General features: G+C 40.9%; 1 protein-coding gene across 1 annotated transcript in view; it reads right to left on the bottom strand.

The window, feature by feature from the left end:
- Positions 1-14,625, bottom strand: part of gad2 (glutamate decarboxylase 2) — a 149,036-nt gene extending 134,411 nt beyond the window's left edge. Inside the window, exons 1-3 of the mRNA XM_043690485.2 lie at positions 13,836-14,625; positions 12,760-12,819; positions 6,857-7,006 (exon numbers count right to left, since the gene is read on the bottom strand). Coding sequence (XP_043546420.1) covers positions 6,857-7,006; positions 12,760-12,819; positions 13,836-13,905 — 280 coding nt within the window. The 5' untranslated portion in view covers positions 13,906-14,625. The remainder of the gene's footprint in view (positions 1-6,856; positions 7,007-12,759; positions 12,820-13,835) is intronic.
- Between the last annotated feature and the right edge of the window lie 3,204 nt (positions 14,626-17,829).

Genomic DNA, 17,829 nt, shown 5'->3' with positions numbered 1-17,829 from the left:
GACTTTCACTGGCTACCCTATCTAATCCCCTAATCATCTCGTATGTCTCTATCAAATCCCCTCTTAGCCTTCTTCTTGCCAATGAGAACAGGTTCAAGTCTCTCAGCCTTTCCTCATAAGACCTTCCCTCCAGATCAGGCAACATCCTGGTAAATTTCCTCTGCACCTTTTCCAATGCTTCCACATCCTTCCCGAAATACGGGGATCAGAACTGTACACAATATTCCAAGAGTGGCCGCACCAGCGTTTTGTATAGCTGCAGCATGATATTGCGGTTCCGGAACTCAATCTCTCTACGACTGAAACCTAACACACATATGTCTTCTTAACAGCACTATTCACCTGGGTGGCAACTTTCAGGGATCGATGTACATGGACTCCAAGATCCCATTGCAGATCCACACTATCAAGAATCTTTCCATCAACCCAGTACTCTGACTTCCTGTTATTCTTCCCAAAGTGCATCACCTCACATTTAGCTGCATTGAACTCCATTTGCCACCTCTCAGCCCAATTCTGCAGTTTATCCAAGTCCCCCTGCAACCTGTAACATTCTTCCACACTGTCCACTACTCCACCGACTTTAGTGTCATCTGCAAATTTACTAATCCATCCACCTATGCCTGCGTCTAAGTCATTTATAAAAATGACAAACAGCAGTGGTCCCAAAACAGATCCTTTGGCACACCACTAGTAATTGGACTCCAGGTTGAATATTTTCCATCAGCCACCACTTGCTGCCTTCTTCCAGAAAGCCAGTTTCTAATCCAAACTGCTAAATCACTCAATTCCATGCCTCTGCATTTTCTCCAACAGCCTACCATGTGGAACCTTATCAAAGGCTTTACTGAAGTCCATGTATACCACATCAACTGCCCTACCCTCATCTATATGCTTGGTCACCTTCTCAAAAAACTCAGTGAGGTTGACCTGCCATGTTGACTATCTGAAATCAAATTGTTGCTTGATAGATGATCACAAATCTTATCTCTTATAATCCTTTCCAAAACCTTTCCTACAACAGAAGTAAGGCTCACTGGTCTATAATTACCTGGGTCACCTCTACTGCCCTTCTTGAACAAGGGCACAGCATTTGCAATCCTCCAGTCCTCTGGTACCAAACCTGTAGACAATGATGACTCAAATATCAAAGCCAAAGGCTCTGCTATCTCGTCCCTAGCTTCCCAGAGAATCCTTGGATAAATCCCATCTGGCCCAGGGGACTTGTCTACTTTTACTCCTTCTAGAATTGATAACACCTGTTTGCAACTAACCTCGATCCTTTCTAGTCTAAAATCTCGTACCTCATTCTTCTCCTCTACAATATTCTCCTTTTCCTGAGTGAAAACCGATGAGAAATGTTCGTTTAACATCCTTCCGATCTCCACAGGGTCCACACTCCAATGGGCTGAGAAATTGAAGCTAGTTGGGAGGCTGCCCTTTTAGTGGTGAATAATTCCATCAAATTTTGCCCTATGTCTACCACTGATATTACTAAAAAAAACTTCAAATCCTTTTTTGATTTTATAATTACTTTCTTATTTATTCATTGAAGATGCAATCCCTTTGAAGGCTGTATCACTACAGTTTAAGACAAAGTACAATCATATTCTTAGAGTTTAGTGTATTGACACTAATCAATAAATGAATTGTAATCAGGGACTGTGGTGAATGCCTACAAACAGAAAAAAAAACACTAAAGGCTATTCACCAGCTTTGAGAGTACATTAGTTCTCATACTGAATTAATTGAGGACTGTAAATAAAGACATTAATAAATTAACAGTTTAATGATTCTCAAGGTACTCTAACAGTCCAAAGATGATGGATTGGCCAAGCTAAACTGCTCATACTGTCCAGGGATGTGTAGATTAGATGGATTAGCCATGGGGAATGCAGGGTTACAGGGATTGGGTAGTGGGGGATGAGTCTGATTGGGATGCTGTTCAGAGGATCAGTCTAGACTTGTTGGGCTCAAAGTCCTGTTTCCATACTGTAGGGGTTCTATTTCATGGATGCTGTATTTGCCGTTTTCTCTCACTGATTCTGGCAAAGAATTAATTTGAACATCGAAGATTTCAATTGGGCAAACTTGAACTTCTTACTCTCTTATTTTTCCATCTTAGGATTTTTTAAATGGATTCTAGACTCATCTTCTAGCTTTTTGATATATGCCCAGCTAGTTCACTTGATATTAATTTTTGCATATATTGATAGTTTGTTAGGAAAATAGACAATAATGGTCAGGAATAAATAAAGTTATGATTTTATCCTGAGTTGTTTTGACTTCCTATATGGTTCAAATGGAGAATTCCTGATGAAGGGCTTTTGCCTGAAACGCCGATTTTCCTGCTCCTCGGATGCTGCCTGACCTGCTCTGCTTTTCCGATCTTGACTCTGTACTACTGTTTGTTGAGTGTCTGTACAGTGCATGGGTCTGTGGGTAATGCTGTTTCCCATTAAAAGGCCTCACATCAGTGGGCCCTGCAAACTCCTTCAGGTTGAATCACTCACCCCACCTATTCCAGGTATGGTCACAGTCATTTTCTTTCCCATTATGTATTTTCTGTGTCCAGTATGGTAAATGTCAACAGTGAATGTACAACAATGGTCAATACCAAAAGCAACAATCACCAACAATACCTGACAGCTACCTCATGTGCAGCACCTGTTGCAGAACCTGCCTGTCATGGGTTGATCTCTTTGGCCATCAACAAAGTGCATGATATGAAATTATCAATGCTGAAGAAACTCCATATTGGATTTGAAACATTAACTCTGTTTCTCTCTTCACAGATGCCATCAGACCAGCTGAATTTCTCTAGAACTTTTTGTTTTTATGCCGTATGAAATGAGTCAGTCTCCAATATCTTGCAACATGTCCATCACCTCAAGTAGATGCAAGGATGCACTTCAGCATTTTGTTTGAATTTTGTGAATTTTATTTCTTTATTTTCTACTTAAAGCTAAGACGGTCTGCAATGTGTAACTTTTAACCTTACTTTGTATGTTTCATGCTATACTACAATTACTGCAATGTTTAATATTTTAACTTTGTTCTCTCTTTCTACCTTGTTCTTATGATTCTGTACCAAGTTACATGTGGTCTCCTGTGTGGGCGACAATGCACACTTTCATTGCACTCCTGTACTTTTGTACCTGAGTAACGTGATAATAAAATCAAATTGATCAATCAATCAATTAAAATGTGTAGCTAAAGTGAGTTCAGTTAATGGCTGTTAACAACAACTTTCAAATATGGCCTGAAACCTGGAACAGCAAACAATACTGGTCCAGAGCATAGGACCACAGAATAGGATGGGACTTGAATATGGTGAAGTTAAAGTGCTAAGTTGCATTTTGATGCAGAGGGGAAAGGTGCCATGACTTTTTTTTTAAAACAGCTCCAGAACCTGGTAAATTTTCCAAGTTTAATTAGGCGACCAAAACATGTTGACATTCTGTACATGAGTAATCATTTAAAATGGTAATGGAGAGATTTTAAGCATTGCAATACATTTGTTGCTTAGCTAGTTAAGCTATTTGCTATAATTAGAGATAATAATTGACTGATATTTCTACTTTTAAAACCCAATTAGTTAAAATAAACAATAATGATAGCTGGGTAGGGTGATGTTCCTCAGCTGTAGTATATGGACACTGCTGGATATGATTGTGATTCACCGCAACCACATCAGCAGTAAGCACAGCTTGAAGGACCAAGCTGTTAAGTTATAGTCCAAGCTTCAAACACGATGATACATCAGGAAAGGGGAAATGTTGTTCCAGAAGACAATCACACCTTAGTCTAACATTTTCAGATTTAGTCTGTGGTCAGGGACTCCGAGGTGTTTTTTTGAAAATTAATTTCCATAATGTGGTCATAGCTTGTCAGAGCAGTATTTATTGGCCATCCATAATTACAGTTAAGAGTCAACCACAAAGCTGTGGGCTGGAGGCGCCAGGTGGCAGGCTTCTTATCTAAAGGACATGGATTTTTCCAAAAATCGATAATGGTTTTGTAAGACTCTAAATTCCATATATTTCATTGGATTCAAATTCCACCATCTGCAGGATTCAAACCCGTGTACCTAGAACATTACCTGGGTAATTAATAGTCTGGTGGTAATGTGATAATGATAATTAGTGCTAGTTTCTGATTTCTCCCCACAGGTGCTGCCAGACCTGCTGAGTTTTTCTAGCAACTTCTGTTTTTGTTTCTGATTTCCAGCATCTGCAGATCTTTTGGCTTATTTGTTTATTCTTCTAATACCCTCTTGAATGCAACCACACAGTGCATTCCAGACCCTAACTACTCATTATGTGAAATAGATATTTTTCATGCCACATTTTCTTCTTTTACAGGTTACCTTATATCTGTGCTCTCTTATTCTTTTATGAATGGGAACATGGTGAGACATTGCAGCATGCTGCTGTGCAGAGGGACCTGGGTGTCCTTGTGCATGGATCACAAAAAGTTGTTTTGTAGTTGCAGCAGGTAATTAAGAAGGCAAATGGAATACTCTCCTTCGTTGTTAGAGGGGTGGAGTTTAAAAATAGGGAGGTTATGCTGCAGCTGTATAGCGTGCTGATGAGGCTACACCTGGAGCACTGTGTACAGTTATGGTCTCCTTACGTGAGAAAGGATGTACTGGCTCTGGAGGGGGTGCAGAGAAGGTTCAGCAGATTGATTCCAGAATTGAAAGAGTTGGCTTATGAGGAGAGATGGAGCAGACTGGGACTATACTCATTGCAAGTTAGAAGAATGAGAGGAGATCTTATAGAAATATAATAAATTATGAAGGGAATAAGATAGGAGTAAGGAGGTTGTTTCCACTGGTGGGTGAAACTAGAACTAGGGGTCATAGCCTCAAAGTAAGGGGGAGCAGATTGAGTTGAGGAGGAACTTCTTCATCCAAAGGGTTGTGAATCTATGGAATTCATTGCCTAGTGAAGCTGTCGAGACTACCTCGTTGTTTTTAAGGAAGGATAGATAGATTTTTGAACAGTAAAGGAATTAAGAGTTATGGTAAGCGGGTGGGTAAGTGGAGCTGAGTCCATGAAAAGTATAGCCATGATCTTATTGAATGGCGGAACAGGTCCGATGGGCCAGATGGCCTATTTCTGTTCCTAGTTCTTATGTTCTTAAGTTCTTATGTACTCACTCTGCTCTCTCCAGCTCTTTCATGATTTTGAACAGATCGACCAGGTCTCAGCTTAGCCTACTCTTGTCCAAGGAAAACAGTCCATACTTCTCAAAAGTATCTTTATAACTGAAGCCTTTTTTTGTCAACTTCTTCTGCACTCCCTCTAGTACATTCACATCCTTTCTAAAGTTTGTGGTCTAGAACTCTGCACAGCACTCCGCTGAGATCTAACTAGTGTCTCATATTTGTTCAGCATAACCTCCTTGCCACTTTACTCTACACTCCTATTAATTATTAATAAAGCTTGGGATGCAGTAAGCTCTAGTGACTTCTCACTCTCCCTGTTCTGCTTAGAAGATATATCTTGGTTCTCTCCACTCCTGTATACCCTTTAGAATAGTACCCTTTATTATATACAGTATCTCCATACACCTACTAAAAGGTTTCTTAGACTTCTCCACATTCAATTTCATCTGCCACCTGTCTGTCTACTTCACCAACTTATCAATGTCCTTTTGGAGTTTTACATGTCCTCCTTACAGTTACCAATTTTCTCAGTTTCTTTTATCGCTTGCAAGTATCCCCTTCATACCAAGGTCTAAGTCATTAACATGTATCAGAAGAAGCAAAGATCCCTCAAGGTGATCACTGGGGAGCTTCACTAAAATTACTCCTTCAACCCCGAAATATATCCTTAACTATCACTCACTGTTTCCTCTCTCTCAGCCAATTTGTATCCATGTTGATACTGTTCTGTTTGTTCCATGAGATATTTTTCTCACAACTCTTTTTGTGTAACTATATTGATTTGCCTTTTGGAAATCAATGTACACCACATCAACAGTATTACTCATTTTGCACTACTGATGAACTTTGCACCTTTGTAGAGGAATCACAAAATGTTGGCATGCAGGTGATTGCAAGTAATTAGGGATGGAAATGGAATGTTGACCTTTATTACAGTGGTTTAGGATAGGATAGGATGGGATGCTGTGCTGGGTGGAAAATAAAATACAATTGTTTTGTTACTACGGTACAGAACATTGGCAAAATCATACCTGAGGCATTGTGTACATTTTTTGGGTGTCCTTACCTAATAAGGGATATACTTACACTGGAAGCAGATCACAGAAGGGAGAAATGAAGCAATGTTGAGCTGGTTGGACCTATAATCATTTGAGTTGAGGAGATTGTGTGGTGATCTTATTTATATATTAAAGATTTTGAAACAGCTTCATAGGGAAGCTGTAGGAGGATGTTTTCTCTCACAGAGGAGTCAAGAGCTAGAGTGCACAGCTTAAAAGTAAGGGTTCTCTCATCCAAGACTAAGATGAGGAGGAAATTCCTCTCTCTGTGGGTGGTTAGTTTTTACAATTCCTTTCTACAAACAGAAATAAAGAGGGTAATGGAGATAGGTCAGAGAAAGGAATAAAGTGCAGCATAAGATCAGTCGTATCATATAGGATTATGCAGCAGACTTGATGGGCTGAATGACAAAAAGCTGCTCATATTTCTTATGATCTAATAAATAGTAGCCCATTCTGACCTTACGTGGCAGAATTTAAAACGTATGTTTTGAATTATACTAAACTAAATTCGTAACCACAATTAATCGCTGTAATGTATATGCTTTCATATATTATCAAAATAAAGCCAAATAATTTGTAAAATAATTTGAAAGTAATACTACATTTCCAGAGATTAGTTTACCTGTTGCATGCAGGACGGAAAAGTTGGTTTGAACTTTCTGACAAGCGCATGGTGTTTTGCTGCAGGGACAGGATCGATTGGTTGCCAGGGATGTTGTTTCCTCCTTTACAACATTTTCTGTGGGCCTCTGCCCATCGCCATATAAGAATGCTGGGATTGAAAACAAAAACAGAATATCCAAATGTTTATTCACAATTTATTTATTTATCTTACACAGCTGTTGGGATATTTTGTCATTTTTCAGCCATCCGATGTGACTGAACTCAAACAGAATCAATGGGGGAGAGGGAGAAGGTATCCCAGACAACCTCAATCTTGTCATCACCTGATGTCATCACACATACACACACAAATTCGACTGCCATAACCTTTGATTTCCTTGTCTAACAAAAATGTATCAACCTCTACCTTAAATATACAGGCAGTCACTGGGTTGCACCAAGTTCCATTCTGGAGGCAGTTCACAGATCAATTTATACACAGGTCAGTTCATAATGCAGGACAATATAAACAATATAAACATATTTGTAAGTATGTGTAATGTTCTATGTCAAATTTTTAAAATTATACCCTGGGTGGTGTTGTGTTCATAAGTATGAGCATTTGCAAGTTGGACATTCATTATTTGGGAACCCCCATATCCAATTATTCACTTCCACTGCCTTCTGAGGCAGAGTTTGAAAATTGCACAATCCTCTGAGGAATAAAAATAATTCTCCTCATCGCTGTCTCAAAAGGTCAACCCCTAATTTTTATACAGTGCCCCCTAGTTCTGGACTCAATGACTAAATGGAAGATCCTTGCCACATCCACCTTTTCAGGACATTCAGAATATATTAACTCTCACTATTCTAAACTCCAGTGGAAACCAGCATAGTCTGTACCTTTCTTTGAGAGTCATAGAGTGATAGACTCATACAGTACATCTCCTAAGGCAAAAGTGAGGACTGCAGATGTTGGAAACCAGAGTCTAGATTAGAGTGGTGCTGGAAAAGCACAGCAGGTCAGGCAGCATCCGAGAAGCAAAAGCCCTTCATCAGGAATGGAGGGCTCATTGTCTCAGCATGCTCCTGCCCCACTGAACTCATCTCCACCTACCTTGATACTGTCCTATCCCCACTGCTCCAGGAAGTCCCCACATACATTCGAGACACCACCCATGCCGTCCATCTCCTCCAAGACTTCTGTTCCCCAGTCCCCAACACCTCATCTTCACCATGGACATCCAGTCCCTCTACACTCCATCCTCCAAGATCAGGGCCTCCAAGCCCTCCGTTTCTTCCTCTCCCGACGTCCCCAACAATACCCTTCCACTGACACTCTCATTTGTTTGGCTGAACTGGTCTTCACCCGCAACAATTTCTCCTTCGAATCCTCCCACTCCCTCCAGACCAAAGGGGTAGCCATGGACACCCATATGGGCCCCAGCTACGCCTGTCTCTTTGTCAGCTACATAGAACAGTCCATCTTCCATAGTTACACCAGCACCAGTCCCCACCTTTTGCTCCACTACAATGATGACTGCATTGGCGCCACCTCGTGCTCCCATGAGGAGGTTGAGTAGTTCATCAGCTTCACCAACACATTCCGCCCCAACCTTAAATTCACCTGGACCATCTCTGACACCTCCCTCCCCTTCCTGGACCTCTCCATCTCCATTAATGACAACCGACTTGACACTGATATTTTTTACAAACCCACCGACTCCCACAGCTACCTGGATTCCACCTCTTCCCACTATACATCTCCTAAGACAATCCACTATTTCCTGGCATCAACCTAGTATGCCTGCTCTGGATAGCATCCAATATATTTAGATCCTTTCTTAAGTAAGAAAACCAAAATTGAACATAATATGAGAGATATAGTCTCTTCGATCCACTGTAAAATTAATTACGATATAAGTTTTATGTTCAATCCATTTCATAATAACATGCCATTAACCTTCGTAATTATGTGTAACTTGTGCATTTTCAAGTGGGAGACACTGATCAGGAGTGAGAAACCAGATTGAATTTGTTTCCCTTTCTTAACCTATCTTTTATAATGGTCTCATCCTCAATGAGATCAGTTATTTCAGCTCAGAGCCAGCATTAATCCTCGAAACATCCTAATTCATAAGATATTTTTTACTTATAAGCTACTGATATTCCTATAATCTATAAAAGGGGAAACAGAATTTGGTGTAAAATATATAAGATTCCCTAATAAGGCCCATTTCAGAACAAATCCAAGTGTTGGATGACCTGTACAATGAACCATGAATGTTTGTTGAGATAATGATATTGTTATACATAATATTCATTGACAGTGTGTGATCAGGCCAGAATATGACATTGTAACAGGTGATACTATTACAGAACAGAGTTAAAAGCTCAGTGTTGCACATCATAACCCATATTCATGGAGACAGAAGGTTGTGATGTAAATATTTATCCATTAAGCACAAATACCAAGTGTTATAGTCAATTGTGACATCAAATTCACTACAATCCAAAACTTGTTTTGCAAATTTTCTCCTAACAATTCTTTTAAAAAGTTTATATTACAAACAATTTGAAAATCATTGTTCTTAATTTACTGTCTTATGATTATTAGTGGAGTTTGAATCAGAGAAGATTGCAACTTAGCAGAAAACTATTCAACCCATTATGTCCGTCATGGTGATAAGTTAGAGGCATCTCTAACTTATTCCATCATGCTGTTCTTTTGCTGTGGGCCACGGATCTTCCTCTGAATCAAATATTTGATTAATTTCTTCTTAAACGATGTTATGGTACCTATCTCAACAATTATCCTAAAGTAAAATATTTCATGCTGGCAAATAGTTTTATGAGAGGAAATTCTTTTTAAAGTCTCTCCTCATTATCTTAGTGACAATTTTAAATTGATAATAGCTAAAGGTTATTTCCTGTATTTCACTTTCAAGTCTTTTATAATTTAAACATCTTCCCACTACTAAACCTCCTCTTAAACATTTCTATTTGAATGCAAGTTGCCCTAGATTCTCAAATCTCTCAGATGAAGTCAGAATTTGACATTCTAACAAATGATAGGACTGCCGATTAAAATTATCTTGGTTATATTTATGCAATTGAAGCCAAGACTCTCTAAGTTGTGCTATTTCTTACAAATGTGGCAGTAGGATGTAAGCAGTTGCAGACTAGATATATTTTCATAGCTTGTTTGTTTTGGGAAATATAACTGTAGGATGTTTGCCTTTCTTTTTCCTGTATGCAAATGGTATATTTTTACTTCATACAAGTGGAAAACAGAATTTGTGCAATTTTTATTTCTTCATAATCCTACTGTCAGCGTATTTAGGTAAAACATTATACAGCATTCCGGAAAAGGGATGAGAGAGTGTTGATTTAAATTAATTTGCAAAAGGAGTAAATTTGATGTGAGAAAAGTAATTTTTTCACTCATTGAGTAGTTCCAATGTGAAATAAACTGCCTGGAAACATGGTGGAGGCAGGTTAAATTGAAACATTCAAGAAGGCATTGGTCAACTATTTGATCAAAATAAGGTGCAAGGATGTGGGGAGAAAGCAGAGTCCCTGGCATTGGATAAATATGTTCATTTGAATAGCTAGTCAAACATGACCTGTCAAAGAGCCTCTTGCACAGGATGACTGCTGATTCTGTGAACATGTGGTCAGCTGATGTTCAACTTATGTTTTGCACTTAGTGCAGTGATGCTGCTGTGTGTGTATTTAGCGGTAATAATCGTGTAACAATTCAGCTATATATAGGAGAAACATGATAGACAAACATATGATACATCAGTGACTGCAGGGTTTTTATTGTATTGGATATTGGTATTGTGGCATTTTTGCTTGGGATAGTAGTTCCATTGTCAGTTATGGAGATTAGGTTGTAGTAATATAACAAAATGTTCAATGGAACTATGCTGATGTATTAGTTCAGTATAAGTTAGTGACTACCTAAAATTCTACTGTTGGGTTTTTTTTGCAATTTACTGACAGTGATTCATGTTAAGATAATAGTTGCCTACAGGTTTGCATATGCACAGCTTACTGTTTGAGTAACATCTATCTGACTAGAGAACTGGTAATACACCTGCATCTGGAAGAGGAGCATTTGTATACAGATGTGACTAGATGCATTCACAATGGTGACATGATGCATCTGGGTAGGCTATTCAAAGTGTAGGGCCAATCCATTAACGTTTAGGGAGAAGAAAATTGGAAATAACCTACCTTGACATCACAATTCTGTACAGAATCTCTTTTCACAGGACTAACTTGAGACATCTCGCAGAGCTAGTTACCTCATTTAATATTGCTGACTGCTAGCTCAGATGAAACTGCCTAATGGATATGGGCCAAATGCTGGCAAATGGACTAGGTCAGATTGGGATGTCTAGTCAGCTTGGATGAGTTGACTGAAGGGTCTGTTTCTGTGCTGTATGACTCTATGACTTCATGACTCTATTATTGCATTGAATAGTAGGTCTGATTCGATGGGCTGAAAGACTTCTTCTTGTCCTTGTGCTCCTATGTTCCTTATACACCTGTCTTGATTTTATGTGCAGAGCTAAAATTAATGTAAAAGTAAAATGAGAAATATGAAATTTAAAAAAAATTATCCCTTCTGATGAAGCATGCTGAAATAATGTAAATAATTGCCTAATTTAACTTTTTTATTGTCTGTGTTATTTAGAAAGGATCATTGTGTTTTATATGTTTACAACCAATCAGCCTGATACCTTAAAGTTGAAACAGTAGTAACACCCATCGCCTTTAAGTTGAACTTTTATATTGGTGACAAATGAAATGGTGGAGATGGGTTAAATCGAAATATTTAAGAAAGCTGTGGACTACTATTTCGGTAGGAATATTATGAAAGGATATCGGGAAAAAGGAGGAGGCTGGCATTGGATAATGATGCTCAGTTGAAGAGCCAGTGCAGACACGATGGGTCTAATATCTTCCTTCTGAACCATAACATTTCTGTAATTCTGTGAACATGAGGTGGCTGATGAACAATTTATGTGTTTAATGCAGTGATGCACTATAATTCCTTCTCTAACCTTAAATAAGTTTTGTAGCACAGCAAATATTCCATGCAATGCTGAAACATTTTGAACTTCTTGATTTTGGTTTGGTTGGTTTTGAACATAAGCTTTGACAATGATGCCTTTGAATTGTGTTCATTTCACAGAATGACTTGTGACATTCCAAAAGTAACTGCTTTTTTGAAACTAATAGAACATCAAAAATTTTGAATGTCAAATATAAAGGTGGATTGCTAGAAAATTCGTTTTGTTGCACTGCTGCTCAGTCTGTTTGAATATTTGCATTGAATATGATAACTTGAATTTGGAGGTGGATATTCTGTTGCCCGGAACCCAGCTATTGGTATATTATGTTTCATCACCTCCTTTGTCAGTTCTCGAAGAAGCAGCTCCCGAGGTTCACTATTTGTGTTGTAAAACCAACCAATTTGCTGCAATCATGGTGCTCAAAGACAATGCAGCACCGAAGCAACGTGAGAAATTATCGGACTGGTGCATCTAAAGGCAACTCTAAACGAATATTCAACTTCCAAGACCGTGAATTGATCTTTTACTTTTGTTTTGATACTGACAAAGTTTGCCTTGAACCAGAAGAAGCTAATGGTCAGACTGTTTGATACTTTGAAATCAGTGAGGAGGTTAATGTGTGGGTGGAGAGGGCAGGAGAGCTCAGTGAATCAGGTCACTTCAACCGCACTAACTTAGGCTGGCAGCCCTCGCAACTCCAACCAATCAGTATCTCCGCCATGTTCGCGGCAGTCATTTTTTAAAACACATAAATCATGCATTCAATAAAATGAAGGAAGAGGTCGGTTAAGTTGATCCTAACTTGCGAGCCGATGAAAACCCTGACAACACTCACCACAGAGCTTAGTTCCGATACCGCCAGTGAACTTCTGAGCTATCTGACACCAGGCTGGGGCTGTGAAACAGAAAGTATTGGAAATATATTACATTCTATTTTTAATTTTAGTCGACCTTTTGCCTCGATTTCGAGGCAGAAGACTTGTTACTTCAGTTTGGTCTGAATCAGTTACAGACAAGCGAATGTGAGGAGGGCGCCCTGTCAGCAAGAGTCAATATTATTGTGGATATTCCCGCGGAAAAAAAACGCATATTGGCACTCGTCTGTGAACAACAGCAGGAGTTCATGGCGTGGTCAATGAGACGGCGACGTCTGTGCTGTTTTAGGGCGTTTGACTTGGATATATGATGGACCAAATCTGTGGCACCCTTTGGATAACAATCACTTTAAAAACAATGAATCAAAGCAAAATCTCTCATATGTTGAATTGTTTTTAAAGTTTTGAGTGTCTAATCCGATCATTTTGTTCAATTTCCCTCTACTATGTAGCGCTGTACATGTATGATTACAATAGACAGGCTTCCTTACGATATTATCGGGCAACAGTTCAGTAAAGCTTCTGAAATTTGATTTTTTTTAAAGCTGCGATAATTCTGCCTTGGAGGTTTTAGCTGAAGATGACGAATATCCAGTACGTCAGTTTCAGGAAATGTATACAAAATCAAAACAAGCCTGTTTTAATCAAAAAGAACTTCCTATTGTGGAAGTAAATTTTTAGTTTTAGATTCCACTGGTGTTAAATCGCTGTATCCTTTGGATCATTTCACCTACAAAGTGAATCACTAGCTTTAATCGGCAAACAACCCAAACCCATTAAGTTGCTGTCACTGAACCGTAAACAGAACAGATGCATTTGAAAGAAAACTACTCAATAAAATTCAACGTGCATTTAATTACTTCGAAATCAAATTCCCAAGAGAATATCCACTTTGTCCTGTCATCCAGGAGACAATAGCTTTCAAACCGATCGGTGCTTTGAGGTTTTCCATTTCTTGAACTCATTCCCCCTCCCCTCCCTTCCCTGCCTCCCCGCCTCCTTTAACATCTTCTTACACGTGTTGCCTTTCATTTACCTGCAGTCGAATTGTCTCCGGCGCCGGACCGCTGTGCCGACTCGTTCGAGAAGAACCCGAGAGATGCCATTTCCACGCTGGGTTGATTCGAGAGGATGGAGCTGCTGGAGACGTGGCGGCGCTTCTCATCCGGAGCTCAGAGCCACGTCCAAGCAGGAGGGAGCAGTCCTGGACCTGGTGCAGAACCTCTCGGAAAGGAGCTGACCCGGACCTAGTGCTGAATCTCTCCGGCTCACGCCAGCACCTGTAGGGAGGGAGCTGTCCGGGATGTAGTGCTGAATCTCTCGTGTCCGCACACGAGTTCCAGTGTGGAGGGAGCTGTCCGGGAGGTAGTGCTGAACCTCTCCCTCGCACAAGCTCCTGTAAGGAGGAAACTGTCTGAGACCTGGTGCTGAACCTCTCTCTCACACACAGCGCGGGACGGTGCTGCTTCTCCCAGACACCAACTAACAAGATTGGGGGAGGGGGAAGGGGAGGAGGAGGAAGGGAGCTCACTGGTTGAGGCTTGCTCACACTCCGTCAGATATTCCTCGGGAAAAGGCTCCAGGGTTTCCTTTTCCTTTCCCAAAGCGCCGATCAATCTCGATCTGATCTACTTTGCATCGAAATCTGGCGCTTTGGGCATCTGCGTCACTTTGGCGCGCAAAAGGACAAGAGGCAGAGACAGAGAAAGGCGGGACAGTACGGTAGACTGCTTCAGGAATATAGTCAGAGCTGAAACACAAACTTTCTTTCCATGGAAAGGTTTGGGGAGGGGAGGGAGTGGGGTTGGGGGGGGGGGGGGGTCTTTTCAATGTTTTGACGTAATCTGGGTCTGAATGAGTCAGACCGTCACTCTTTCAGTCAATGTGAAGAGACGTGGTCGCCGGAGCATGTGGTGCGGGCAGGAGTCACGAGTCCGTCGTGGATGACAGCACTGGCATTCACCACCCCCCCCCCCCACCCCCCACCACCACCACCCTCCACCGTGGCGAGACTTCACTCCCTCTCTCCCCGCCTCTGTCTCCTGCTGTGCAAGCTCACGTCAGTCACTGCTCTCACTGCTGGAGAGCAAGAGGGAGAGAGAGAGAGAGAGCTTACAGACAGAGACCCCATGTACACCAGCCTCCAGTGACAGGCAACGCTTTCCACACGACGCTTGCTGCAAGTGGGCGACATGCTCTGTCATTGTAATTACAGCCTGTATGAAAAATCTCAACGTGTGCTCCTTGTTCGTGATCTGGTATTGTGCACCAAAAATAACAATAGAAACACGACTTTATCCATTTTTATGATTGGCGTTTCTTTTAAAACAAAATCGTCCAGTGGCGTGATCGTTCGTTCTTGTATCCTATTCAGGTCGCCTAAAAAAAAAATCATCTTTCCTATTCAAGTTAAAAACAAGGGTAACATTTTAAAAATTGAATTCCTTGCGCTGGACGAGCCGGCACAGTTACACGACATAATTTCGGTGTTTTCAGGTACAACCGAAAGCAATATTGATGCATTTTGGGAAGAACCAGTTTTTAAAAAAAAATCCGTGTAAAAAGGCTAAAACAATTGTTTAAATAAAATAAACGGCTGGCTTCATGAGTCCCGATCTCGTTCGAACGCTACTGTTGGCTGGACAGTTCGTGACTTAAATGTCCTTAATACACGGAATTCCTTCCAGCACGCACCATGAAAGAAACCGCTCGAAATTTGCAAAATGCTTTACAAATGGCAAGTAATAGGACAATGTAGGGAACTCTCATTGACCTTAAAGCTTTGTTTTACTCGGGATTTTTGACCGTGACAGAAACAGACATTGTTGGGAAAATTCAGTAGGAGCGGCAGCAACTGTGGAGAGAAAGGAGAATGAGCCTTTCGGGTCAAGTGACTCTTCTTCAGAACTGATTGTATCCAAGGAAAGGTGAATATGCTGAGAATGGGAAACGAGAAAAAGTAAATGATAGGGGGAGATAGAGCTCAGAGAGAGAATGACAGCTAGGCAGGCAAAGGAATAGGTAAGGTCAGTCTGACAATGAATAGCTGCTAATGGGGACCATGAATAGCTGACAATGGCATTGTTATGGTAGCAGCCCATGTAATGACAAGGCCTAGTTAGTGGGGGCTTGGGGAGGGACATGAAAGAAGGTGCTCAAGCCATAAAGTTATTGATCTCAATGTTGAGTCCAGAAAGTGGAAGGGTCTCCAAGCAGAAAATGAGGTACTTTCTTCCAGCTTGCATTGAGCTTCACTGAAGCATTGCAGCAATCGCAAGACAGAGATGTTGGCCAGGCAACATAGTGGTGTGGTTAAGTGGCAAGCAACAGGAAACTCAGGATCATTTCTACAGACAGACCATAGGTGTTCTACAATGCCGTCATCCAATCTGCATTTCTTCTCCACAGTGTAGACCAAATACAGTAGACTAATAGTGCAAGTATGACACAGCTTCACATACAAGGTGTGTTGGAACTTTGGATAGTGAGGAGGAAGGAAGCAAATATGCAGGTGTTACACCTTCTGTGATTGCATGGAAAGGTGCCATGGGGCTCTGTGATGGGGGAGATATTGGGAATGGAAGAGTGGACCAAGTTGTTCCAGAGAGAACTGTCCCTGCAGCAGGCTGACAAAGGAGGGGAGGGTAATATGTGTCCAGTTGTGGCATCCCATTGGAAGTGGTTGAAATGGAAGCTAAAGATCCTTTGGTATTGAATGTTGGTGCAGTGGTAAGTGAGGACTCGGGGGACCTTATAGCTATTGTGGGAGGGAAGGAAAGTTGTGAAGGCCAAAGCATGTGAGATAGTTTGGAAATGGCTGAGGACCCTGCCAATCACAGTCATGGGGAATCCTCAGTTGATGACAAAGGTGGACATCTTGGAGGCTCCCTTATAGAAGTTAGTGTCATCAGAACAGATGCAATGGAGATGGAGAAACTGAATGAATGAAATAGAATCTTTATAGGAAGCAGGGTGTGTGAGGATATAAAGTCATGATAACTGTGGGAGTTGGTGAGTTTGTAATTGATATTGTTGACAAAGCTATTCTTGGAAATGGAAGCAGAGATTTTGAAAAAGGGAAGGGAGGAGTCAGAGATAGACCAGGTGAAAGTGAGAACAAGGTAGGATTTGGAAGTGAAATTGATAAACATTTCCAATTTCAAATGAAAAAGGGAAGCAGCACTGATGATATCATTAACGTAGTGGAGAAAGAGCTATGGGCAGGGGATAGATTCAGACTGGAACAAGTACAGACTTAACTGGGGCCCATGCAGCTACCTTTGACCTGAAGAAACTGAGAGGAGTTAAAGGAGAAATAATTCAAAATGAGAACAAACTCAGCCAGGCACAGGAGGCTGGTGGTGGATGGGGACAATTCACACCTTCTTTTCAATGGTGGCAGTTAGACTGGCTGAGTTGTTCTTTTTAGGGGCGGTCTCCTCACCAGCCATCAACGAGCACATTGTCTGCTGGTTGATGTTGGCAGGCACGCCTAGAGGCAGGACATGATTGGAAATCAGATAGTTCTATGTTTGATTGGTCAGCAGTAATCAGACGCTGACTTACAGGCAATTTTGTAGCACTGTAGAATTTACTGATGGTCATTGAGCCCCCACTGAGACTAAAGGAGATTGGAGTTGACATTGTGGTGAAGCCTCTTCTAATTCCCCACTTCCTCTAATCTCCCCACATAGAGTCCAACAGTTTGGCTACATGTGAACTGTTTTTATTTCAAAGGTACCTCTATCTTGAGACATCATCACAGCTCATAGCCTACACTGGCAGTTCTCACCTTGTTCAGTTGGGCTGCTGGCCACCTAAAGTCTTGGGCTCTCTGAATAGCCCTTTTCTTAATGTCATGGGGCTTTCTAAGGCAATTTCTTAATTGGCTGTATAGGGGCATTTACTCAATTAGCAGGATGGCACTGGTCATGTTGGTCAGAAAGTGCATTTATCTCTGATGGTGGGTTCTGCACAGAAATGCTGTTTCTCTCTCCACCTGACATGCTGGGTGTTGTTCTGCTTTTAAT

This window comes from Chiloscyllium plagiosum, unplaced genomic scaffold, assembly GCF_037043375.1.
Source record: "Chiloscyllium plagiosum isolate Xiang-an unplaced genomic scaffold, Cpla_swu_hap1 HiC_scaffold_5, whole genome shotgun sequence".
Taxonomy (NCBI): domain Eukaryota; kingdom Metazoa; phylum Chordata; class Chondrichthyes; order Orectolobiformes; family Hemiscylliidae; genus Chiloscyllium; species Chiloscyllium plagiosum.
Note: the sequence above shows the minus strand (reverse complement) of the source record. Positions and strands in the feature narration are given on the sequence as shown.